Source organism: Lynx canadensis, chromosome B3 (assembly GCF_007474595.2).
Source record: "Lynx canadensis isolate LIC74 chromosome B3, mLynCan4.pri.v2, whole genome shotgun sequence".
Classification (NCBI taxonomy): Eukaryota; Metazoa; Chordata; class Mammalia; order Carnivora; family Felidae; genus Lynx; species Lynx canadensis.
Window position 1 is genome coordinate 58,597,536 of NC_044308.2, and position 27,991 is coordinate 58,625,526.

The 27,991-nt window shown below is 39.9% G+C and overlaps 1 protein-coding gene, 2 long non-coding RNA genes and 1 pseudogene across 4 annotated transcripts in view; 2 read left to right on the top strand and 2 right to left on the bottom strand.

The window, feature by feature from the left end:
• The window catches only part of LOC116737742, a 121,413-nt gene that overhangs the window by 91,198 nt on the left and 2,224 nt on the right, over nt 1-27,991 (top strand). The window lies entirely within an intron of this gene.
• Nucleotides 413-27,934, bottom strand: LOC116738142. 2 transcript variants are annotated; one of them, XR_004343789.1, is made up of 4 exons: nt 27,924-27,934; nt 9,902-9,908; nt 1,525-1,531; nt 413-556 (listed from the first exon to the last, which is right to left on the bottom strand). It is a non-coding gene; the product is annotated as an uncharacterized LOC116738142 (long non-coding RNA). The 2 variants fall into 2 exon arrangements; XR_004343788.1 differs by having other exon boundaries at nt 413-584.
• LOC115515985 lies at nt 8,205-8,960 on the bottom strand (annotated as a pseudogene).
• Nucleotides 14,178-15,628, top strand: LOC115515989 (G2/mitotic-specific cyclin-B1-like). The gene is given in 2 exon segments (XM_032593645.1): nt 14,178-14,479; nt 14,481-15,628. Coding segments are annotated over 2 exon segments (933 nt in total). The 5' UTR covers nt 14,178-14,375; the 3' UTR covers nt 15,310-15,628.

Below are 27,991 nucleotides of genomic sequence, written 5' to 3' on the forward strand. Positions count from 1 at the left end.
GTCCCAGAGGTCTCTTAACCTATCCCAATTTTTAAAAAATTTTTTTTTCTTTGGGGCTCCTGGGTGGCTCAGTCAGTTAAGTGTCTGACTTCATCTCAGGTCATAATCTCATGGTTCGTGGGTTCAAGCCTCACATCAGGCTCTGTGCTGACAGCTGAGAGCCTGGAGCCTGCTTCAGATTCTGTGTCTCCCTCTCTCCCTGCCCCTCGCCTGCTCGTGCTCTGTCTCTCTCAAAAGTGAATAAACATTAAAAATTTGTTTTTAATGTTTTTTCCCTTTTTTGTTCAGTCTCGGTGTTTTCCACTGATCACCTTTTCCTCCTGATCACTGATTCATTTTGCAACTTCCAATTTGCTGTTGCTTCTCTCTGGTGTATTTTCATTTCAGTTATTGTATTCTTTTTGTGTGTGAAGGGTTTTTGTTAGTTTAATACATCTGAAAAGAATGCATATACAAAGAATTGAGACATGTGAAAGCATTGGCTCAACAGAATCTATAAGAATTAGGATTTGGGAAAGGTGGAGAAGATTACCTAAACATTTTTAAAAATTGGGAACTGCAACCAAAATAAGCAGATAAAATCCCTATTAACACTTATGAAGAGGGGCGTCTGGGTGGCTCAGTCGGTTAAGCGTCCGACTTCAGCTCAGGTGACAATCTCATGGTCCGTGGGTTCAAGCCCCGCGTCGGGCTCTGGGCTGATGGCTCAGAGCCTGGAGCCTGCTTCTGATTCTGTGTCTCCCTCTCTCTCTGCCCCTCCCCCGTTCATGCTCTGTCTCTCTCTGTCTCAAAAATAAATAAACATTAAAAAAAATTAAAAAAAATACTTATGAAGAGTCTTCATAAGACTCCATGATTTTTTTTTTTTAATTAAACTAGAGAGCCTTACCTAGCTACTCTAGGGTTCTTCATACGCAAAACAGAAATAAGGGGATTTCTCTGACTGGTCCCATGTTGTTAAATGTTCTCCCCACCTCCACTCCCACCCCTAGTTTCTTTAAGCAGGTCTTCATCCTCCCAACTTGAAAGAGGATGTGCATCATTCCATAGACATCTGTCTTCTAGCACCACCACTCACATTTCCTCAATTTACTAGGTCTTTGATTGTGTTCTAGGAACACCTTGTCATATGCTATTAAGCTGGACATCTATGCTAAGCATATAAGACAGTGACAGGGAAAAAAAATGTTTTTTAATTACATAATCCACTGGGTGTATTTCAAAAGGTGTAATACTTTTCTTCATTTATCAGTGAAAGAAGTTAGAAATTAATTTCAAAAAAAAAATCAGAAAATGACAGACAAATTTCCCTGAAAGTCACAGTCACATATAGAGTGCATCCTAGAAAAGAGGAGGGGTAAGACAGGTTCCACCCGCTTTCATGAGTTTCATCAAGTACTGGACCTACTCAAGGGTGGAGAGAGAGATGGTGGAAGATGGCGGCATAGGAGGATGCTGGGCTCACCTCATCCTGCTGATCACTTAGATTCCATCCACATCTGTCTAAATAACCCAGAAAACCACCAGAAGACTAGCAGAACAGACTGTCCGCAGCCAAGCATAGACAAGAGGCCCACGGAAGAGGATAGGAAGGGCGGAGAGGTGGTGTGCAATACACAGACTGGCGGGAGGGAGCCAGGGCGGTGGAGGGGCAACCTGCCTGGCATGGCAGAGCCCCTGAAGTCTGGCTTGCAAAAGCGAAGGGGCCAGACTCCGTGAGTTCTGACAGCCAGCGGGACTTAATATCTGGAATGTTAAAAGTCAATAGCCCTGCTCTCGGAGAGCGGGGAGGGCAAGAGGACACCGGAAAGGAGAGTTGTTGAGCCCTGGAAGGCAGAGCTCAGCTCGGCAGGGAACAAACACACTGGCAAGCTCCATTTCCCTCTCCCATCCCCCAGCCGAAATTCCAAAGAGAACCAGCTCCCCTCACCGAACTTGATTGCACCGCACAAATGCCCGATGCTGTTTTCTGTGGATCCATCCCTCCAATGGGCCTGCCTTCCTCCCAGTGCTACAGGGCCCCTCCTGCAGGGGACCACGTACAGCAAAGTGAGCTAAGCCTGCCCCTCCCATTCCTGTGCACCTTGTGGATCCACCCCACCTAATATTCCCTTGGCCAGATCCCATCGAAGCAGCACCACAAGCCTGGCAGTGAGCAAGTAGCCCAGACAGGGCTACACCACTCCACAGTGAGTCCTGCCCCTGGGAGAGAGGAAGATAAGGTACACACCAGTCTGACTGTGGCCCCAGTGGTAAACTGGGGGCAGACATTGGGTCTGACTGTGGTCCTGCCCACCAACACAAGTTATTCCGGATGGCACAGGGGAAGTGTCCTGCAGTTTGGAGCTACCACAGGGACTACCTAAAATGACAAAACAGAAGAATTCTCCTCAAAAGAAACCCCAGGAAGTAGTGACAGCTAATGAATCGATCAAAAATGATTTAAGCAATATAATGGAACAAGAATTTAGACTAATAGTCATAAAATTAATCGCTGGGCTTGAAAAAAGCATAGAAGACAGCAGAGAATCTATTGCTACAGAGATCAAGGGACTAAGAAATAGTCATGAGGAACTAAAAAATGCTATAAATGAGGTGCAAAATAAAATGGAGGCAGCCATAGCAGAGATTGAAGAGGCAAAAGAGAGAATAGGTGAATTAGAAGATATAATTATGGAAAATGTCAAAAAAGAAGATAAAATTAAAGAAAAAAATTATAGAAAAAAACGATAAAAATTATAGAAAAAAAAGCTGAGAAAAAGAGAGATAAAAAATCCAGGAGTATGAGGGGAGAATTAGAGAACTAAGTGATACAATCAAACAGAACAATATCAGTATCATAGGTATTCCAGAAGAAGAAGAGAGAGAGAAAGGGACTGAAGGTGTACTTGAACGAATCATAGCTGAGAACTTCCCTGATCTGGGGAAGGAAAAAGGCATTAAAATCCAAGAGGCACAGAGACCTCCCTTCAGATGTAACTTGAATCGATTTTCTGCATGACATATCATAGTGAAACTGGCAAAATACAAGGATAAAGAGAAAATTCTGAAAGTAGCTAGGGATAAACAGGCTTTAACTTACAAAGGTAGACACATAAGAGTATCTAGTATACTATCTACTATAGTATACTATAGTATACTATCTACAGACCTATCTGCTGAAACTTGGCAGGCCAGAAAGGAATGGCAGGAAATCTTCAATGTGATAAACAGAAAAATATGCAGCCGATAATCCTTTATCCAGCAAATCTGTCATTCAGAATAGAAGGAGAGATAAAGGTTTTCCCAAACAAACAAAAAACTGAAGGAATTCATCACCACTAAACCAGCCCTACAAGAGATCCTAAGGGGGATTCTGTGAGTGAAATGTTGCAAGGACCACAAAGTACCAGAGACGTCACTACAAGAATGAAACCTAAAGACATCACAATGACTCTAAACCCATATATTTCAATAATAGCACTGAATGTAAATGGACTAAATGCTCCAACCAAAAGACATAGGGTATCAGAATGGGTAAAAAACAAAACAAAAAACAAAAAAACAAGACCCATCTATTTGCTGTCTACAAGAGACTCATTTTAGACCTCAGGACACCTTCAGATTGAAAGTGAGTGGATGGAGAACTATCTATCATGCTACTGGAAGTCAATATCACACAAACTAGACTTTAAATTAAAGGCTGTAACAAGAGATGAAGAAGGGCATTATATAATAATTACAGGGTCTATCCATCAGGAAGAGCTAACAATTGTAAATGTCTATGCACCAAATACGGAAGCCCCCAAATATATAAAACAATTACTCACACACATAAGCAACCTTATTGATAAGAATGTAGTAATTGTAGAAGACTTTAACACCCCACTTACAGCAATGGATAGATCATCTAGACACAGGATCAATAAAGAAACAAGGGCCCTGAATGATACATTGGATCAGATGGACTTGGCAGATATATTTAGAACTCTGCATCCCAAGGCAATGGAATATACTTTCTTCTCAAGTGCACATGGAACATTCTCCAAGATAGATCATATACTGGGTCACAAAACAGCCCTTCATAAGTATAAAAGAATTGAGATCATACCATGCACACTTTCAAACCACAATGCTATGAAACTTGAAATCAACCACAGGAAAAAGTCTGGAAAACCTCCAAAGCAGGGAGGTTAAAGAACACCCTACTAAAGAATGAATGGGTCAACCAGACAATTAGAGAAGAAATTAAAAAATATATGAAACAAATTAAAATGAAAATACAACAATCCAAATGCTTTGGGATCCAGCAAAGGCAATCCTGAGAGGAAAATACATTGCAATCCAGGCCTATCTCAAGAAATAAGAAAAATCCCAAATACAAATCTAACAGAACACCTAAAGGAACTAGAAGCAGGACAGCAAAGACACCCCAAAGCGAGCAGAAGAAGAAAAATAATAAAGATCAGAGCAGAAATAAACAATATGGAGTCTAAAGGAAACTGGTAGAGCACATCAATGAAACCAAGAGTGGTGCTTTTGAGAAAATACACAAAATGGATAAACGTCTAGCCTGGCTTCTCAAAAAGAAAAAGGAGATGACCCAAATAGATAAAATCATGAATGAAAATGTAATTATTACAACCCGTCCTTCAGAAACACAAGCCATTATCAGGGAATACTATGAAAAATTATATGCCAACAAACTGGACAACCTCGAAGAAATGGACAAATTCCTAAGCACCCACACACTTCCAAAACTCAAACAGGAAGAAATAGAAAGCTTGAACAGACCCATAACCAGCGAATAAATTGAATCAGTTATCAAAAATCTCCCAACAAAACAAACAAACAAACAAACAAAAATCTCCCAACAAATAAGAGTCCAGGACCAGATGGCTTCCCTGGGGAATTCTACCAGACATTTAAAACATAGATAATACCTATCATTCTCAAGCTGTTCCAAAAAATAGAAAGGGAAGAAAAACTTCCAGACTCATTCTATGAAGCCAGCCTTACTTTGATTCCCAAACCAGACAGAGACCCAGCAAAAAAAAGAGAACTACAGGCCAATATCCCTGATGAATATGGATGCAAAAATTCTCAACAAGATACTAGCAAATCCAATTCAACAGCATATAAAAAGAATTATTCACCATGATCAAGTGGGATTCATTCCTGGGCAGCAGGGCTGGTTCAACATTCGCAAATCAATAAGTGTGATACATCACATTAATAAAAGAAAAGAACCATATGATCCTGTCAATCAATGCAGAAAAAGCATTTGACAAAATTCAACATCCTTTCTCAATAAAAACCCTCAAGAAAGTCGGGATAGAAGGAACATACTTAAACATCATAAAAGCTATTTATGAAAAGCCCATAGCTAATATCATCCTTGATGGGGGAAAACTGAGAGCTTTCCCCCTGAGATCAGGAACATGACAGGGATGTCCACTCTCACCCCTGTTGCTTAACATAGGGTTGGAAGTTCTAGCATCAACTATCAGACAATAAAAGGAAATCAAAAGCATCAAAATTGGCAAAGAGAAGTCAAGCTTTCACTTTTTGTAGATGACATAATATTATACATGGAAAACCCGATAGACTCCACCAAAAGTCCGCTAGAACAGATACATGAATTCAGCAAAGTCGCAGGATACAAAATCAATGTACAGAAATCAGTTGCATTCTTATACACTAATAATGAAACAACAGAAAGACAAATATAGAAACTGATCCCATTCACAATTGCACCAAGAATCATAAAATACCTAGGAATAAACCTAACCAAAGATGTAAAAGATGTGTATGCTGAAAACTATAGAAAGCTTATGAAGGAAATTGAAGAAGATACAAAGAAATGGAAAAACATTCCGTGTTCATGGATTTGTAGAATAAATATTGTTAAAATGTCAATACTACCCAAAGCAATCTACACATTCAATGCAATCCCAACCAAAACTGCACCAGCATTCTTCTCGAAGCTAGAACAAGCAATCCTAAAATTCATATGGAACCACAAAAGACCCCAAATAACCAAAGTAATATTGAAGAAGAAGACCAAAGTGGGAGGCATCACAATCCCAGACTTTAGCCTCTACTACAAAGCTGTAATCATCAAGACAGCATGGTATGGTTTGGGCACAAAAACAGACACATAGACCAATGGAATAGAATAGAGACTCCAGAATTGGTCCCACAAAAGTATAGCCAACTCATCTTTGACAAAGCAGGAAAGAATATCCAATGGAAAAAAGACAGTCTCTTTAACAAATGGTGCTGGGAGAACTGAACAGCAACATGCAGAAGAATGAAACTAGACCACTTTCTTACACCATACACAAAAATAAACTCAAAATGGATGAAGAACCTGAATGTGAGACAGGAAACCATCAAAACCCTAGAGGAGAAGCAGGAAAAAACCTCTCTGACCTCAGCCGCAGCAATTTCTTACTTGACACATCTCCAAAGGCAAGGGAATTAAAAGCAAGAATGAACTATTGGGACCCCATGAAGATAAAAAGCTTCTGCACTGCAAAGGAAACAATCAACAAAACTAAAAGGCAACCGACGGAATGGGAAAAGATATTTGCAAATGACATATGGGACAAAGGGCTAGTATCCAAAATCTATAAAGAGCTCACCAAACTCCACACCCAAAAAACAAAGAATCCAGTGAAGAAATGGGCAGAAGATATAAATAGACACTTCTCTAAAGAAGACATCCATATGGCCAACAGGCACATGAAAAGATGCTCAATGTCACTCCTCATCAGGGAAATACAAATCAAAACCACACTGAGCTATCACCTCACACCAGTCAGAGTGGCCAAAATGAACCAATCAGGAGACTATAGATGCTGGAAAGGATGTGGAGAAACGGGAACCCTCTTTCACTATTGGTAGGAATGCAAACTGGTGCAGCCTCTCTGGAAAACAGTGTGGAGGTTCCTCAAAAAATTAAAAATAGATCTACCCTATGACCCAGCAATAGCACTGCTAGGAATTTACCCAAGGGATACAGGAGTGCTGATGCATAGGGGCACTTGTACCCTAATGTTTATAGCAGCACTTTCAACAATAGCCAAATTATGGTAAGAGCCTAAATGTCCATCAACTGATGAATGGATAAAGAAATTGTGGTTTATATACACAATGGAATACTACTCGGCAATGAGAAAGAATGAAATATGGCCTTTTGTAGCAACGTGGATGGAACTGGAGAGCATTATACTAAGTGAAATAAGTCATACAGAGAAAGACAGATACCATGTATTTTCACTCTTGTGTGGATCCTGAGAAACTTAACAGAAGACCATGGGGGAGGGGAAGGGAAAAAAAAAAAAAGTTAGAGAGGGAGAGAGCCAAACCATAAGAGACTATTAAAAACTGAGAATAAACTGAGGGTTGATGGGGGGTGGGAGAGAGGGGAGGGTGGGTGATGGGTATTGAGGAGGGCACCTCTTGGGATGAGCACTGGGTGTTGTATCGAAACCAATTTGACAATAAACTTCATATTAAAAAAAAAGAAGATAAGGGAAAAGAGTAATGAAAAATGTTATAACAAATTCAAGTACTGATAAACAGTATTATAGTCTCCACTTCAATGTTACTAACACATCACAAATTATACGGATATATAGAATAAGAATTTCATCATAAGTTAGTGTCAAATAAGAATCAATGTACAAGTATGTGTCCATATAACATTTAATAAACTAGCTTACCTGCCCTTAAAAAAAAAGGGTAGAGAGAAAAGGAAACTTTCAAAAAGGAGTATGTTATTAAATGAGTTATTTACTATACTCCTTCCTAAGAGCACCAGGTGGGGGACAAGTGTTCTAAACTAGATCTAGGAAGTGGAATGTGGAGTCATTCTGTCCTCTTCCCCTTAAGGGCTGTAAAATGGTTACTGAATTTAAAAAACATGACTAAATGAAAACAAACCCCACACATACTCCCCCCCCCCCAAAACAAAAACAAAAAAACCCTAAATGTCCCAGATTATTCTGCAGAGTGGATGGAGCCCTGGAAGCAGCTCCCAACAACCAAATTAGTCTTTTACAGAGTCATCACAAGCATGCCTTGCTTTTAAACAAAAAAAACAAAAAAATTTTTTTTGAAACAACAAAACAAAAACTAGTACTAACCACTTTTCTAACAATACACAATTATTCAAATTAACTAGTACTGAGAGGGGGAAGGGGACCATACCTATGGGCCTTGTCTCACATGAGTGCATGTGGGTAGGTGCAGGGCATTTGTCATTATTGCAAAAACGAATTTTAATTTTTAATCTTTAGTTTGATTTAACATTGCTTTTAGTACAATGCTGACACCAGCTGCGTGGAAAGGGCTCTGGAGATGTTCATAGGAGCACACACATGTGGGTCTCCTTCGGTTCTGGAGGCTCCAGTGTAGCCAATATTGTTTCATCAAATACATTCTTTAGGCCTTTCTGTGTGAGTGCAGAACACTGCACATACTTGACCGCCTTCAGGTCACAGGCCAGCTTTTCAGCAGTCTCTGGAGTGGTAGGCTTCTGTTTGCTTTTGACAAGTTTCTCAATTGAAGAGGGGTCATCTCAGAGATCAATTTGGGTCCCAACAAGCAAGAAAGGAGCCTTCGGACAGTGGTGAGTTATCTTAGGCACCCAATTCTCCTTCACATTTTCAGATGAGGATGGAGAGACCCCTGAAAAACAGACTAGAAATACATCTGTTTGTGGATAACTCAGCGGTCGTAATCTGTCATAATCCTCTTGCCCTATAGTATCAAAAAGCCCGAGAGTATATGGCTCTCCACCAATCATAACTGTGATTGCATAGTTCTCAAAAACTGTCGGTACATACTCTGATGGTAATTTGCTGTGTAGGATATCAGGAGACATGTTTTAGCAAAGGCACCATTGCCCACAACGACACACTTAATTGTCTGCATTGCTGAAACAGTTTTGTATCCACTTTAAATATTTCAAATTCAATTTTGTATCCACTTTAAATATTTCAAATTCAATTTTGTATCCACTTTAAATATTTCAAATTCAGTAATGACCTCTGCTTCTCCTCCAGGGTGTTGGCAGCACTCTCATTTATTGTATTCTTTAGCTCTGATTCGTTCTATCTATCTTTGATATTTTCCATCTCTTTGTTGAAGTTCTTACAGAGTTCATCCACTCTTCTTCTAAGTTCATTGAACATCTTTATGACCATCACTTTGAACTCTTTATCAGGTAGATTGCTTATCTCCATTTTGTTTAGTTCTCTTTCTGAGGTTTTATCTTGTTCTTTCATTGGAACATATTTCTTTGTCTTCTCATTTTGTCTGTCTGTTATCAGCTATACTTCCTATTCTTGAAGGTAGTAGTCTTATATAGAAGTCATCTTGTGGGGCCCAGAAATGCAGTCCCTACTGGTCATCAGAATCAGGCACTGCAGGGGTATTTCCTGTGTGGGCTGCATGTGCCTTCCTGTTGCTTGGGCTGCAACTGCTTTGAGCATGCTGGTGAGTGTGGCTGGTCCTGGGTGTAGCTGGCTGCAAGGCCTGGCTGTGACCATTGCAGGTGTGTTGGTGGGCAGGGCTGGCCCCCCTGCCTCCCAGGAGAGGAGTCACTTTTCAAGGCACCAGTCCCAGCTGAGGCTGCCTGCTTGGTGTGGTGATTGAGGGTGCAGCCACTTGGGGGGAACACCTGGTGAGGCAGATTGGGCATTGTAGCTCTGCGGGGGAACACAGGGACAGGCAATTTGTACTAGCAAGGTAGATGGAGAGTGTCAGAACTGGCACCTGCCAGCATCAAGCCAACTAGGCTGAAGGAGGGCAAGAAAAATGGTACCTTCTGTGCTTCTTTTCCTGGACAAGGTTGCTACAGATCCTTGCCCTGTGAGCACACACCTAAAATTAATCAATAAATATCCTTCACGTACACGCTACATGATTTTCAAACAGCTATCTCTGTGCTGGGTCTTGGAGCAAGAGAGATTGTTTGTGGGCCCTTTAAGAGTGGAGTTTCAGTTTCCTATAACCCTCCAACTCTCCCAGAGTTAAGCCCCACTTACTTTCAAAGCCAGATGTTATGGGGACTTATCTCCCCAGTGCAGATTCACAGGGTGCCCGATATGGGACTTGAACCCCTCACTTCTCTGGAAGGACTTCAGTGCCTGTGTTATCCTTCTTCCTTGCAGGTCACCACACCAACGTTTGGTTTCCAACCAGACTGCATCACTTTCCCTCCTGCCCTTCTCAGTGTGGCTCTTTAATTACATTTTTGGCTGCTAGTCTCCAGGTCATTCTCTGAGAGAGTTGCTCTATATGTGCTTGCAGCCTTGATATGTCCATGGAAGTTGGTGGGCTCAGGATTTTCCTACTCTGTGATCTTCCCCTCCAATCCCAAAGTAATACATTAAATTTTTTTTAACATTCACTCATTTTTGAGAGACGGGGAGAGACAGAGTACAAGCTGAGGAGGGGCAGAGAGAAAGGGAGACACAGAATCCAAAGCAGGCTCCAGGCTCTGAGCTGTCAGCACAGAGCCTGATGCAGGGCTCAAACCCACAAACCACAAGGTCATGACCTGAGCCAAAGTTGGATGCCTAACCAACTGAGCCACCCAGGCAGCCCCAAAGTAATACATCTTAAATCACAGAATTTCAGACTTGTGTATGCAAAATTTCTTTTACATGTTGCTTTCCTGGCTCTGCTCTAATCATATCACCTACGTGACCACCTCTGTCTATGTATGACTATGTACCCAAAAGGAAGTTGTAAAAAACAAACAGAAAAAAAAAAAGAAGTGAGAAGGTTAGGAAAGATTATTTTCCAAAAGAGAAGCAATTGTAGAGAAGCAACACATCATTTCTGAATGATTTCCATAATCCATTCTTTTTATAACCAAGCAGACATCTCAAGCCAGCAAATCTACTCTTATTTATTCTAGATAGACTTGAGTGTCCAAGTTGGAACTCAATGAACCGAGCAGGTGCTATAATTACCTAGTATTTCCCACCTTTCATTTTGAGAAGAGTACTCAAGAAAAAAATTCTTTTTTTCTCTGTAGTTCTAAACACTTTTGGGATTTTGCTTTTGGGACTCAGTAGAGGCTCTAGATAAGACTTTAAGAACATCAATCAGAATGGGGTACCTGAGTGGCTCAATTGGTTAAGTGTCCAGCTTTAGCTGGGTCATGATCTCACAGTTCATGAGTTCAAGCCCTGCATCGGGCTCTCTGAGGTCAGCGTGGAGCCTGCTTTGGATCCTCTGTCTCCCTCTCTCTCTGCCCCTCCCCTGCATGCTCTCTCTCTCTCTCTCTCTCTCAAAAAATAAGTAAACATTAAAAAAAAAATCAGTGAAACAGGAGTAGTCAGGAAAAGGATTAAACTGGAAAAGGAGCCCAACCCTTTCTATTGACTGAAATGGTAACCATCACACACTTTTCTACAGAGTAACGTTGCAGTGAGCCCTTAGCAGCTGCTAGATTCATTTTATTTTCTCACCTACACCAAATGTGTTAATCCCCAACTTTTAATTTTAAGTACTAAATTGAGTTTAGTACTTAAAATTGAAAAAAATTGAATTCAGGACTGACGTCACTAAGTTCTCCAGGGAGAACTCCACAAACAACTATTGAACTTGCAAAACTGTTCAAGCCCCATATCAGGCTCTGTGCTGACAGCTTGCTCAGAGCCTGGAGCCTGTTTCAGATTCTTTGTCTCCTTCTTTCTTTGCCCCTCCCACACTCATGCTCTGTCTCTGTGTCTCAAAAATAAATAAATGTTAAAAACAATTTTTAAAAATATTTTGGAACTAGATGGAGGCAATAGTTACAGAATATTGTGAATATGCTAAATGTCACTCACTGAATTGTACACTTTCAAATGGTTAATTTTGTCATGTAAATTTTTCCTCAATTTAAAAAAATTGAAGCCATAACTGATTCCAGAGCCAAAATTTTTATACTGAACAGTATCCTATCTTGTTGAATGCTATATTATAACTACTATTTCATGTGTAACCACCAGAAATGCCTTCGATCTCAATTCCTAAGAGTCTGATGAGGTAAGTATTCTATAATGCTAGCTCTGTCCTAATACCCATACTTGCTAGGGCATTAAAATGCGTAAACTAGAGAGAGGCTCTGCCCATAAGCTGCTCATGTCTGGGTCTCCACTAACATTTATAGGTGAGGATAAAGTACAACTAGAAGCCCCTGGCCCATTCTTCTTTTCACTTCTCAGGGAACCCCTTACCCTGTCCCATATACCTCATAATCACATGTGTGGAAAGCCCAGTCCACACAACCAAGCTTCACACACACACACACACACACACACACACACACCAACACACAGGTGCCCTTTGGGCACACAGCTGCCTGTGGGAGCTATGGAGGCCCTAGAAGTGGGCTCAGAATCTTTTGGGCAGAGAATTTTGGAGTCCTGGATACACAGTATGTGATTCAAAGTAGGAGAGGGCATAAGCTCCTTAGTCTCATGGGCTCCTTGTCTTGTGAAGAGGAACATTGCTGGAGAAGGCTCAGACTAGGAGCCTCAAAGTAAGGCCCAGGAAAGGACCAGTACTGCCCAGGTCTAGGTGGGTACTGTTTTTCTGTTCCATTCCACTCATCTATATCCTATCTTACCAGCCATGGGTTGGGCCTGTCGGTGCAAGGAGGGGCTATAGTTTCATCTCACAGGCCACATCTTTACCAGAATTGAATTCCTGGGGTCTCAGGTGCCCAGTGGGGCTTGTCTGACTAACTGTGGGAGGACATAGTTACAACTATTGACTGCTCAGATCTCAGAATTCTGGGCTCTGCTTCCTATGAAGTTTTCTACCAGAAGTCCTAAAATGACCTTGCCGACCCCAGACTTTCAAATACAAGCACCCATTGCTCCCAGCATGTACCATGGCCAGCTCTGTGTATTCTTACTCTTTCCTAAATAAATGCTAAAGCTGACAGGCTATGATTCAGGATTAAAATGGGGACTGAGATGAGACCTCCTCAATGTAGGATGATAATGTGCATGATGAAGATAAGAATGTTTTAGGGGAGCATAATGGATGGGTCCCTGGCACTTGACTAGGGGGTTGGTCAAGGGAAACATCTAGGATCTCTAAGATGGGACTTGAAAGATTATACCTTAGACAGACAAAAGTGAGGAAGATTATTATGGGAGAAAAAAATGTTAAATGTATATATACTATTTTTCAACTTGTATATTATGTCCTCTGAAGGATGAAAAACTTAAATATAGACAGAAGATTTTATCTGAGGCAGAATCCCTGAGGACTGGCCCATGGGTTACATCTCATGCTCTTGAAAGGGAAACTAGAACTCAGAACTTGCTGTGATACTCAAGTTAGTGGTAGAATCAAAGGAATCCAAAGAATTCTAGAACCAGAGTTCTCTCCATCTGCTGTACACCCCCTCGAAAATTTGAGTATCCAGAACTGCTTTCTCATTTTTAGCCCCCCATTCCCAGTTAGAAGTTTGTATTTACTTTTATCTGTGGATTTAGTTTCACTCATATTCATATCTATTCTTGTCAGGGGAACATGGGTAAAAATTATTTAACTCATCATCAAATTCCATTCATTGATGACTCTTTCTGTTGCTCTCTTCCCATACCTAGATTTTCACCTCTTTCGGTCCAAGTGCTTTGGCTTATGTTCCTAGGCCTTTGTTCCCTAGCTTCACACTCCACCTATGTTCCCTATCCCTGACACTTGATCTCTCCAAACTTGGATCTTGCCTGCTTGGATCTAATATAACCATTTTCTCTTTGAATATTAGCTCTCCACCATTCTCTCCAGTCTCTTTTTCTGAAACTTCTATCAGACAAACATTGGAGCTTCTTACTCAGCCTCCATTCCTCTTAATTTCCTTTTCTTACTTTCCAATGACATTTTCTAGCTCTCTGTGCTTTGCTCTGGACATTTTCTCCCATTCTTTTTTATAGGTGCTGTTTATTTTTTGTTTCTTTAAACATCTTTGAATAAGGTGAGTTTTTCCAAAATCAGCTATTTATATGAAATTTGCAAGAGGTTGGGGACAGGGCCATATTTGAGGCTATTTTCTTTATGAAACAATGTGTGTATGAGTTTGTATAGCCCTCACTTTCCCCCACCATCAGCACTGCAGAGTTGCTTACAATGCAGTCTGTCCCCTCCACTCTTCCTCACCAACAGACTGCTTTCCATAAATATGGCTTATTTGTCCTTGTTCAATTTCACCTTCCTATATTTCCTGACAAAAGGGTATTTAAAAGCTCCTGCTTTAGCCTGCTTGCCTGTTCTCATTGTTCCCTACAAGTGCTTGTGGATCTTGGCACTTCCTTTGGAGAGCTGTATCGCTCTTGTTTTGTACAAAATCTACATTCCTAAGCATCCATTATCACATGCTTGGTAACAAAGTCAGTGAACAGCCACAAGCCAAATTGCCTCTGAAAAAGGAAGCAAAAACTTTGGCTCCTGGAAAAGTTATTGCTAAAAAAATATCAAAACTTCAAAGCACCTGAGCCTGTGTCTGTACCTGTGCCCCAACCAGAGCCAGAACATGAGCCTGTTAAAGAAGAAAAACTTTCTCCGGAGCCTATTTTGGTTGATACTCCATCTCCAAGCCCAGTGGAAACATCTGGATGTGCTCCTGCAGAAGAATATCTGTGTCAGGCTCTCTCTGATGTAATTCTTACAGTGAATGATGTGGATGCAGAAAATGGAGCTGATCCAAACCTTTGTAGTGAATATGTGAAAGATATTTATGCTTATCTGAGACAACTTGAGGAAGAGCAAGCAGTAAGACCAAAATACCTACTGGGTCGTGAAGTCACTGGAAACATGAGAGCCATCCTAATTGACTGGCTAGTGCAGGTTCAAATGAAATTCAGGTTACTGCAGGAGACCATGTACATGACTGTTTCCCTTATTGATCGGCTCATGCAGAATAATTGTGTACCCAAGAAGATGATGTAGCTGGTTGGTGTCACTGCCATGTTTATTGCAAGTAAATACGAAGAAATGTACCCTCCAGAAATTGGTAACTTTGCCTTTGTGACTGACGACTCTTACACCAAGCACCAAATCAGACAGATGGAAATGAAGATTCTAAGATCTTTACATTTTGGTCTGGGCCGCCCTCTACCCCTGCACTTCCTTCGGAGAGCATCTAAGATTGGAGAGGTTGGTGTTGAGCAACATACTTTGGCCAAATACCTGATGGAACTAACTATGCTGGATTACGATATGGTACACTTTCCTCCTTCTCAGATTGCGGCAGGAACTTTTTGCCTGGCACTAAAAATTCTCGACAATGGTGAATGGACACCAACTTGACAGCATTACCTGTCATACACTGAAGAATCCCTTCTAAATATTATGCAACACCTGGCTAAGAATATAGTCATGGTGAATCGTGGGCTTACAAAGCACATGACTATCAAGAACAAGTATGCCACATCTAAGCATGCTAAGATCAGCACTCTAGCACAACTAAATTCTGCACTAGTTCAAGATTTAGCCAAGGCTGTGACAAAGGTTTAACTTGTAAACATGAGTTGGAGTACTATAATAACTACAAATAAAATTGGCACCATGTGCCATCTGTACATATTATATGTTATGTTTATTTACTTTTAATAAAGTTTGTGGTATTTTTTATTTCTTATACCTTAACTCATTTGAATGTGGCTACTTCCTACTCAAAGGTAACAAAAAAAGGTGTGTTAAAGATATGATGGGGAATATAAAAAGTGCTTTCAGTTTATTGGGACCCAGCACATATATATAATTGTTACTTGTGTGGTTTTCGTTTTATGTACCTGGCTTTGCATTCTTGTATTTACTGTGGTCATAGAGGCATTTAAAGCTGTTCTCTAGGCATACTGCATGTAAGCCCAATTATCTTGGAGAATATGCTGCCTTATTCTGTCAAAGGTCTGCCACCTTACCCCTAGTCCTCCTGTTTTCTGTTTCTTCTGGGAAAAAAAAAGGAAGCATACTTCCTCAAAGGGTTGTGGTCTAGGCTTACAGATGTCTCTAGTTGTATTGCAAATAGAGTTGGTCTAGTTTTCATTCTCCTTGTAGTTTTGAGTTAAAGAAGGATGAGTTTCTGAGCAAAAAAGAAATAAAACCACTATTTTTATTCTACCATTTGAAAACCTAAGCTTAAATTGTTTTTGGCACTTTAACCAACATTTCTATGTATTTGGTTGGGGGAGGGGAGATAGAGATATTTCAGTATGTCCTTCATACACCACCTTGACCAGTGGTAATCAGTGCACATGTCTGTCCCCAAAGATTACAAGTTGAATTTCTCTCCAGCCCACAGGAATGGAGACTCAAAGTCAATATTAAGCAGTGTTATGGAAAGGGTTATGCACTATTCTTTGCATACTTGGATTTTTAAACCAAGATGCATCCCCAATACCTACTAGATGTGTTAATTGTAGTTGCTGACATTCCTATAGTCCATGCTAAAGGTCAAGACTACATTCATCATGTGGCCTTTACTCTCTCTCCCAAGCCACAGGTAAATAAAATACAGGTAGTATTCTGACCCATTTCATAGGCTGTTCAACAACCCAAGGTGTGACCTAATGGAAAAGATGATCTGGGCAAAATAGAACCTCTTGCGAATTTAACTTTGGAAATAAAATCAGGAAATTGGCAGTTGAAGCAAATCCTAAAAATTGGAAACATGAAAGGTCATGGCATGAAGACTCATAAAGGAAACAGAATCTAGGAGCTAAATTTTATTTACTTATTTTAAGTTTACTTATTTTGAGAGAGACAGCATGAGCAGGGGAGGGGCAGAGAGAAAGAATCCAAGTAGCTGTTGTCAGCATGGGGCCCGACATGGGGCTCAATCTCCCAAACTATGAGATCATGACCTGAGCCAAAATCAAGAGCCAGACCCTCAACCATCTGAGCCACCCAGGTGCCCCAGGAGCTAAATTTTAAATAGAAGACATGGAGAGATGTAGGGTGGAGTCAGTAAGCTCTTAGAGACAAGAATTATAGAGAGAAACAAATGTGGAGAGTAACTGTGTTACATTAACCACAGCACTGTTATAGGACTCTTCTTGGATTCGTATGCCTACACAATGCCTTGCTATAGTAGGGGCTCAGCAAAAGAGTTGGAGTCATGGATGTTTACCCTCATGGTCAGTGTGGTTACCTCTTGGTTACCTCTTACTTAAAATAACTTGTCTGAATCTCTGCTCTTGTAACAAACTCTCTACCCCAGCATGCTATAAAAACTGTTTTCTGAAAGCTTGCCATGGAGTTTGCTAAACACTCATTTAATGACCTACTCTCAATCTTCATCCTTCTTAACTTACTGGGTTAAGAAATTAACCCAGTTAAAATTCTGTGATATGATTCTGTTCTAATTCTTCTTTCTCTGACCACTCCTCCGCCTTGGTTGGTTTCTCTTCCTCTTTCCACTTTCTTAAGTGTAAACAATCACTATGGTCTATCTTCAGCTCTCTTCTAGCTCTGTACTCTCTTCTTCCCAAGGAAGCCATTCATTCCAAACTTTGTGTACAACTGCTATAAAGGTGAGCCCCCCAAATCTGTATCTCTGAGCCCATATCTTTGAGCTCACAACAGGGTCCCTGAAACTAAATAAGCCTGAAACATAACTCCTCTTTCTCCCTAATCAGTTCCTGCTCTTGGCTTCCCTATTTCTGTTGCACCACCAATATCCCAGTTTTGAAATATGAGTCATCTTTGGGTGTTCTCTTTTTTCCCCCATCATCTAATCAATTATAAAGTCTAGTTAATAATAATAGAACTAATAATAATTGCTAACCCTTCCCTGCCTCAAATATCTTCTTTTGCTTTCCATAGCATACCAAAATAAGTTATGTGGTGTTTTTATTTTTATTAAAAAGGCAGATTTCAGAATTCTCTACATGTTGCAAACTCATATTTCTAGTCTTATCTCCCATGGTTTTGTTGTACAGTAAAATTTTTTAATTTACCATCCTTTCATATATTAATGATTCATTTAAGTTCCATTAACCATTAGATAACAAAAAAAAGTTTTTAAGTTTATTCCCTTTTTTTGTACTAGACTGAGTGGGCAATTCTATGGAAATAAAGAGGAAAAAATCTGTTATTCTCCACCCTCTCAGTATGTGCTTAGAAGACAAAACTCATAAAAATATGCCCCTCAGGGAATATGCAAGCAAAAACAACATTGCATTTTAAGCTAATCAGTCTGTCTGGAAAACTTAAAATTAGATGCATTCTGAATATGATAGAACTTGTGGGAGAACCTGGCCAGTTGGCAATTTAAGAGAAAGATTGTCTCTACCAGAGCTAGTTTTTAATCCTAGTGAATGCAGTATCTTTTGGAAATGGATGCCATTTAGGAATTTTTATTCCATGTGTTTTAAAAATACATTTAAAGTAGACTAGTGGTTTCCAGGGCTAGGACAAGGTGGGGAATGAAGAGTGATTGCTAATGGGTATGGAATTTCTTTATGTGGTGACGAAAATATTCTAGAATTAGATAGTGGTGATGGTTGTACAACTTTGTGACTGTGAGAAAACACTGAATCGTAAACTTTAGAAGGGTGAATTTTATGATATGAAAATATATATTTAATGTTATTGTTGACATTATATGATTTTTTTGTTATTTTATTATTATTATTTTAATTACTTTAATGTCTTATTTTACTTTTGAGAGACAGAGCATGAGCAGGGGAGGGGTAGAGAGAGAGGGAGACACAGAATCCAAAGCAGGCTCCAGGCTCTGAGCTGTCAACACAGAGCCCTACGTGGGGCTCAAACTCACAGACCACGAGATCATGACCTGAACCGAAATCAGATGCTTAACCAACTGAGCCATCTACACGACCCTGTTATTTTATTATTAATATCTTTCCAATTGATGTTTTGCCAATTACTCTGACTTTCAAGAATATAGCCTCTGCTATAAAATAAGGTTATTTTAATCATATTAACTAATATTTACTGACCATTTGCTGTGTGAAATGCTTTATGCACATTATTTCATTTAATCCTCATAACAACCATATGAGATCAGTATTATTCTTCCATTTTTAAGGAAATTGAAACTTAGAGAGGTTAAATAACTTGCCAAGATCACACAGTAATTAAGTGGTGGAGCCTGGATTTGAACTGATTATCTGACCCCAAAGCCCATTTTCCTAATCATTGAGTCAGCAGAGGGCAAATCAATGTTTTGTGCAATTTAATTCATTAAGTGGATCAAACCTGTGAGGCAAAACAGCTGGAACAATTTCCCACTGCTCTAGAGGGAAAAATAGAATTGAAAAACAAAGGAGATTCTGAAATTTCTCTACCTGGAAACCTTAGGAAATCACACCTACTGCCAGCTCCTTAGAGGAAGCCTAACCTTAAGGCAGAAGGAAAGAAATTCAAGTCCAGGATAAGAATTCATCCTTAGAAAGCTCCTGGATGGCAGCAATCACTTTTAAGAAAGCATATCCACCTCCTTCTACTCATTTTGCATATTCTTATAAGGAGAGAAAAGGCAAGGACGAAGTAGAGCAGTGAAATTACTGGAAACTTGCAGAAAAAAATGCTTAATTTTTCACAGGTTTTTTTTTTTCTTCCTGAAAAGTTTTAGATTGTGAACTTTTGAAATCAGGATCAGCAAAATATTTAAAGGGATTTGTTGCCTTTTTTAAAGGGCATTAGTTGCTTTTCAGCTTTCATTTCTTCAAAGTAATTTTCAAAAACTCTGATGGGCAGATTGCTGAAAAATTAGCAGAGCAGAGAATTCAGAGCAGAGAAATATAATTCATCTAAAACAAACTATGTGGCACAAACAGCTCAAGCACCAGAGCAAAATATATGCATGCTTCGTGTGCCCTGTCACTTTCACATAAGAAAGAAAGATTATGAACTTGTTCATTTAACCAGTTTGTCAGGGTTGAAAGAGATCATAAGTCATTTAATTAACTCCTTTCTAGCTACTCCCTGAACATTTGAAATCATGGGAAGCTCACTATTACACAAATTTTTAACTGTTATGAAAAAGTGTCTACTTTTACTAACTTCCCCTTAATAAGAATGTGGTGGGAAGAGACAATAGTAATAAGAGTATAGTAGGAGTAGACGGTATTGTTTACTTTTCCCTCTAGAAATTATAAACAAAATAGGTATAACTCTGTTTCAACAGCTAAGAACAGATAAGACTAAGAGCAAACCTAAAGGTTCCATAACTGAGGAATCTTATCTTAATGCTTAATATATGTTTAATTAAACTTTGTAAGAAGTAGAAGCTGATAGATATGATATATCAGAACATGATTCAGGTGTCAAAATTTCTTGTTGATGAATTTCAGTGAGTTTTTTTCAGCTTTCTTTCTGTAAATACACATTTTCTTTTGTCTGTCAGGAAAACACATGGTTCAAATGAATATAACGTCCTTAATTTTAGCTCTGAAGAGATCTTAAAGGAATTCAATTAAAAATGTTTAACTCCTCAACAAAATTAAAACACAACCTACTGAATAGGAGAGGATATTTGCAAATGATATATCCAATAAAGGGTTAATATCCAAAATATATAAAGAACTTACACAACTCCACACCAAAACACCAAATAGTCCAATTTAAAGTGAGAAGTCATGAATAGACATTTCCCCAAAGAAGATACGCAGATGGCCAATAGACACATGAAAGATGCTCAACATCATTCATCAATAGGGAAATACAAATCAAAACTACAATGAGATATCACCTCACACCTGTCAGAATGACTAAAATAAAAAACACAAGTGTTGGTGAGGATATAGAGAAAAAGGAACCCTGTGCACTGTTGGTGGGAATGCAAACTGGTGCAGCCACTGTGGAAAACAGTATGGAGGCTCCTCAAAAAATTAAAAATAGAACTACCATATATAATCCAGTAATTCTACTACTGGATATTTACTTAAAGAAAATAAAAACACTGATTTGAAAAGATACATGCACCGTTATGTTTATTGCAGTGTTATTTACAATAGCCAAATTATGGAAACAGCCCAAGTGTTCATCGACAGATGAATGGATAAAGAAGATGTAGTATGTATAATATATGCAGTGGGTTATTATTTAGCTATAAAACAGAATGAAATCTTGCCATTTGCAACAACATGGATGGGATCTAGAGGGTACAATGCTGAGCGAAATAAGTCAGTCAGAGAAAGACAAATACCATATGATTTCACTCATATGTGGAATTTAAGAAACTAAATAAATTAACAAAGAAAAAGGAGACAAACTAAAAACCAGACTCTTAACTACAGAGAATAAACTGGTGGTTACCAGAGAGGAGGTGGATTCGGGGATGGGGGGAAAAAAGGCAAAGGGGGTTGAGAGTACACTTTTTTTTTTAATGTTTATTTATTTTTGAGATAGAGAGAGACAGAGCATGAACGGGGGAGGGTCAGAGAGAGAGGGAGACAAAGAATCTGAAACAGGCTCCAGGCTCTGAGCTGTCAGCACAGAGCCCGACGCGGGGCTTGAACTCACGGACCACGAAATCATAACCTGAGCCGAAGTCTGACGCTCAACCGATTGAGCCACCCAGGCGCCCCAGAGAGTACACTTATTGTGACAAGCACCGAGTAATGTACAGAATTGGCATATCACCATATTGTACACCTGAAACCAATATAACACTGTATGTTAACTATACTGGAATTAAAAATTTTTTAAATGATATTGTAGCTAATGCTAATTCCGTTTATAACTTTTCAGAATTCTAATAGGCATAAATAACTCCAGACCTCGCTATAGTGAAAAAAAAAAAAGATTTAATTCATCAATTTTGGAAGATGCAGCTAGAGCTAAAATAAAATAACTGGAAGACAAAAAAGAAAATGTTTAATCCCTGTGAGAATCAGTTTGATTCTAAATATAAAATACCACATGTAATAGTATAACTAGCAAACCAAGTTATACATAATAAATTTTTTCAATCTAAAATAAAGTGATTAGGGGTGCCTGAGTGGCTCAATTGGTTAAGCATCTGACTGTTGATTTCGGCTCGGTTCATTTCAGCTCAGGTCATGATATCATGGTTTGTGAGTTCGAGACCCACATTGTAGTACAGAGCCTGATTGCGATTCTTGCTCCCCTATCTCTCTGCCCCCCCTCAATAAATAAATAAACAAAATAAAATAAAACAAAATAAAATAAAAGTGATTAGTATGAGTGAAATAGGTAAAGGAAATTAACAATACACATATCTTGATAAGCACTGAGTAACATAGAATTATTGAATCACTATATTGCACACCTGAAGCTAATATAACACTGTATGTTGACTATACCAGAATTAAAACTTAAAAGGAAAAGGATGGAACAGATCCATGCATACTGAAATAAAACAATCTTTAGACTATAAAAAAAATGAATGAATTAAATTAAGGGATTAGTTAATAAAGAAAGTAAATTTTTGTATAGCATTTATTTTAATTTTTCTCAAAAGTTTATGTAGGTGTCATTACTTGCCTACCAAGTAGAGTAAACCTGAAGAGAGTATAGCAGCTATAAGCTGTCATAAATTAAATAGTTCCCTGAATTTCCTTTCATGCTGTAAGATCCATACCCCCTTCTGTGATCTTGTTTTCCACACTATGCCTAGAAAATTTGCTGAGTTAAGGTAGGGTCACTCACCTCCATTAAGCTCTATCATTGGGCCACCAGGGAACAGAGGCAGGCACTTGAATCAAACCACAACAGGACGAGGGTAGCTGCAGACCAGGAATCAGGTGCCTGGTAGTTTGCTAAGAATGGGCTCAGAGCATGACAGAAGGAAGAAAAGTTCAGCAGCTGGGGATAGGGCAAGGCCAGAGTGAGTTCTAGCAGATTCCGTGGCAGTTTGTCAGTTGCTTTGATCATCATTAGCTTAAGAGAGAGAGAAAGCCTGATTGGAATGGCCTACCCACTCACCCCCATTTTTTGTGGGGGGAGGGGAGAGGGAAGGCAACCCAATTAGATTCAAGGTGGCAGTCTAATCTTAAGGTTCACATATTCCCATTTCTGGACTGGGATTCTCTATGAAAGAGGAAATAAATAAACATCATCATCTGCCTATAAGCATAATGCATGAGAAATAACCACATCATCTCTTCTCGTGATCCCAGTATTGAGACCCCACCTGAGTGGCTTTAATAGAGACCTATCCCACCTCTCAGAGTTCACATTCCATTGAAACAGCCCCAACTCTATTTCTGAGAAAGTAACAAATGCCTGGAAAACCCTAGGACCTAAGGAAGCAAGATGAGAAAAGCCTTATTTCAAACAGCTTTCTTGGGCAGTTTTAGTTCACAGAGATCTGTACCTAGATTGTGCTCTTGAGTGACCAACATATAAAGAGCCATCACGGAACCAGATTTTCTCTAACTCAATAGATTTCATTGAATGTCTAGCTCCTATGGAATGCCTGCTGTCCAGTCTTAATGCCCACAACAATTCCTCTGGTGTTTGGGATTGCCCAAATATGCCAATATGTGGCTTTGCACATGTCCCTTCTGCTGGGGATCCTCTCTCCCAACCCCAATCATTATCTCTTTAGTAAACTCTTCCATAACCAACCCCCTAAGCTTTACTCTCCTCCCCCATCCCTTGTAGAATATATTTTGCTGGCTCTATACTGGAGTTTCTCAACGTAAGCCCTGTGGACATTTTGAGCTAGCTAAGTTTTTCTTATGGGAGGCTGTCCTGTGAATTTTAGGACAGTGAGCAGCATTTCTGGCCTCAGCTCTCCAAATGCTGGTAGCACCCTCTCCCCTAGTTGTGACAGTCAAAATTGTCTCCAGACATTGCCAAATGTCTGCTAGGTGTATGGGGGTGGAACTAACTCCCAGTTGAGAATCAGTGCTTTACACCTTTCTATAACTCTCTAGATCTTTGTACATACCTGTTCATAGTTATTTTGTTTGATTTCATGTCTGCCCCTTGTTTACTAAATTGTAAACAACTACGGGTAGTGCTATCTTGTTCACCATGACAGTACATGGCATTTGTGGGATAAAGCACCTTATCAACTAATCAGCTATGAAATTCTGATGTTGAGCTAGGAACTGTGTTCCTAACTTTAAAAAATTAATTTTGTTTCATCTTGAATATTTTTTTAACATTTTTTATTTGTTTTTGAGAGACAGAGACAGAGCACGAGCAGGGGAGGGGCAGAGAGACAGAGAGGGAGACACAGAATCTGAAGCAGGCTCCAGGCTCTGAGCTGTCAGCACAGAGCCCTATACAGGGCTCAAATTCACAAGCTGTGAGATCATGTCCTGAGCTGATGTCAGATGCTTAACCAACTGAGCCACCCAGGTGCCTCCATCTTGAATATTTTTGGTGTTGGCTGAAATGTTTAACAGCATTTAGTAAAGATGATTGTACTAAATCCTAGAGTTTGCACATCCTTGAGCCTGTAGCTTTGGGGCAGTAATACTTACTGGCCTAGAAGACAAAAGCCTTTTCTCCCAGTAAAGAACCCAGAGAACTGAATAACAGCTGAAATGTTGAACTCCTCTGGGTATCAGTTCCTCCTATAAAATGTGACTTCCTAAGACTCCCCTTCTGCCTCTAAAGTTTGTGATGCCAAAACCTATATTGCGTGAGGTCCCAAATCTCACAAAGGGGCACTTCAGGTTTTTATTTCACTATTTAAAAAAAATTTTTTTTTTTAAATATTAAATTTTGAATTCTTTTTTTTTTTTTTCCTCAACGTTTTTATTTATTTTTGGGACAGAGAGAGACAGAGCATGAACGGGGAGGGGCAGAGAGAGAGGGAGACACAGAATCGGAAACAGGCTCCAGGCTCCGAGCCATCAGCCCAGAGCCTGACGCGGGGCTCGAACTCACGGACCGCGAGATCGTGACCTGGCTGAAGTCGGACGCTTAACCGACTGCGCCACCCAGGCGCCCCCCAAAAAAAATTTTTTTTAACGTTTATTTATTTTTGAGACAGAGAGAGACAGAGCATGAACGGGGGAGGGTCAGAGAGAGAGAGACACAGAATCTGAAACAGGCTCCAGGCTCTGAGCTGTCAGCACAGAGCCCGACGCGGGGCTCTAACTCAGGGACCGCGAGATCATGACCTGAGCCGAAGTCGGACACTTAACCGACCGAGCCACCCAGGCGCCCCTATTCACTATTTTAAAAACAAAGTTGGGGTTAGGCAGCGGGCGGTGATATCTAAGAAACTACACATACCAGATTTTACCATGTAGGGGAAAGAGTAAAACAAAAACAAAGTTATAAAGCAAAGTTACTTGTCTTTTTCCAAGCCTCAATCTTAACATATATAAAAGAGATGATAATACTTACCTCATAGGATTGTTGTGAGGATTAAATGAGATGACGTATGTAATGGGCTTAACAGCACCTGGCACATGGGAAGCACCCAATAAATGGCACTAGCTATTATTATTGTCATTGTACTGACACTGGTATAGTAAATTGTTTACAAATCCTCTCCCTCAAATTAACTTTCTGTCTTGAAATGTAACAAGAGATATAAGTAGATATTAATCTTCAGGGACTCCAACAAAGCTGAATACAAATCAAAAATTCAATTTTCTATCTTCTAGACTCCAAGGAAGTTACTGATAAGTCAGAGTTATATCTGCTTTTATGCTTCAGCTAGGACCTGGCAGATATTTCTATCATAGCTTTTATTACACTGCATTATTTCTTTCATTGTATTATAAATATTTTTCACATCTATTCTCCACTAGCTGTGAGCTACTTGGAGGAAAGGACTCTTAAAAAGATGAATATCTTTTTAACCACATAGGCCTACCACGCTATCAAAATTTAATAAATACCAGGTAAGTGAGCAGATGAATGAATGAATTAATGAATGGCCCATGCCCAGCAATGCAGTGAACCTTCTCTCTTCTGGTTGGAGAATAGAACAGCTGTTGTCTCTGTAGGTTGGGCTTGTTCAGAGGAAAGGCAGAGAGAAGTTCAGTCTCTGAAGGCACTTTCATCAACAAGGGAGCCAAGTGGTATGAGTAACTACCACCTCTATCCTGTCACACCACACTAGCAGCCCCTCTGTCCTCCCTTTAGAGTGTGGGTGCTTGTGGCGGAGCCACATCTGAGGCCATATGCCTTTTCATGCCACACCACAGGAAAAGGGACTATGCCCTGTAGGATCTTTTTGCCTGCTGACCGCTAAGGGGGTAAGGGAAGGGCCCATATCAAATGTTACCCTCATTAATGTCTCCCATACAGTGAGAGTGATCATGCTAGAACTGTCAGTGAATAGTCACTGGATAGTGAAACAGAAAAAAGATTTTCTTGAAGTCAGAAACCTACCTGCATAATACCATGAAATTGAACTATGGAATTGGAGATAGAAGAAAACCGTGTGTTTTACTTCTAATACTATGTATTAAAAATGTCCAAAACTATTTTTTTTAATATTTTTAAATATATTTTCTTAGTGTTTATTTATTTTTGAGAGAGAGAGCGAGAGAGAGAGAGAGAGCATGCTCAGGGTAAGGGCAGAGAGAGAGGTAGACAAAGGATCTGAAGCAGGCTCCGTGCGGTCAGCACAGAGCCCAGTGTGGGGCTCGAACTCACGAGCTGTGAAATCATGACCTGAGCTGAAGTCAGACGCTCAACCAACTGAGCCACCCAGGTGCCCCTAAAACTATTTATAAATAAGGCTGGCAGAATAGCCTGCTGTCCCTAACCATGAATTACCCAGTAGGGCCCAACTTTGTCTGTTAGCCTCAGATCTCAACACAGCCAGGGGATACTGGATAGGGCACTAGGATAGCAGGGCCCACAGACAAAGGTCTGTACCTCCCTGAGACTTTTGTCAGTTCTAAGTACCCATGAGGCTGTCAGGAAAGCCCAAGGAGGCCAGTAGGTAAGAAACCTTAGGAGTTTGTGTGCATTTGTTCAAGTGTTGGCTGCTGTTGCGCCCTGGCTCTTGCTACAGGGAGACTACTATTTTAGAGATAGACACTGAGTTAATGATGTCATTGAAACCTATTTTACTTTATTAATACTCCCTGGGATAGTCATCCCAGTACACAGATTTTAATGGCATATCAGTGGGATCTAGTTGATGTAACTAAGGAAAGAACCTAAAAGTTTATCCTTTGTAACAATTTTAGGTTCTTGGAGAGTAACTTGTTTCTCTTGGCAGGTGTATTTAATATTTACAATAGGGATGAATTCAGTGTGGACTAGAGAATTGGAAAACACTGGACCTTGCTGAAACTTGAGTCTGACTTCTCTCCTCTGTCTCTCTTAACCCCTTTCTTGAATAGTTCAATTTCAATCTGTGGTTGATGAAATCCAGCTGTATTACAGCTCAAGAAATGTGGTTTTCATTCTCTGCTATAACTTCAGTGAACATCGGGAAATGATGGATGTACATTGCCAGATTATCTCACTGTGGGGCTAACTTGGTCTAAAGCTAGATCAAGCTTGAAGTGAGTAAATTTGAATGTCCATCTCTCCTAATTCCATTTCCACTCTGGCCAAATGAGCTTCTACTTTTCCAAAAAGGTACCTGAAAGCTAAATCCAAACTTCCACAGCTACTCCCCTGGAGTCCTATCATTGCCACCTTTGAACAAACACCATCTCCTAGGAGTTGCCACAGCTCAAAAGGTTTGCATAGCTCTGCTGGCTGTTCTAAAATGGAACTGCTAGACATCCGAGGGCAGGAGAGTACAGTGGACTACCAAATTCCTCAGACCGAGATTACTTCATCCTTTTCTTATACACTTCATGAAATTCACTTCTATTTTGAGAGGAAAGTCAACAGCAGGATCTTCCCTTCCTAATTCCACTACCATATTTTCCCCTCAACTTTTAAACAGCATCTTCCGCCTTCACTGAAGATCATGCTGAATCCTTAAGAATCTTTCTCTGGAGGCTTTTTTCCAGGCCTTTTAAGGGCTCCTTAGCACCTGTAAAATAAACTCTAAACTCCATAACACAGCAAACAATGCTCTATGCATAATGTGGCCTTAATTCTTCTTTTCTTTATT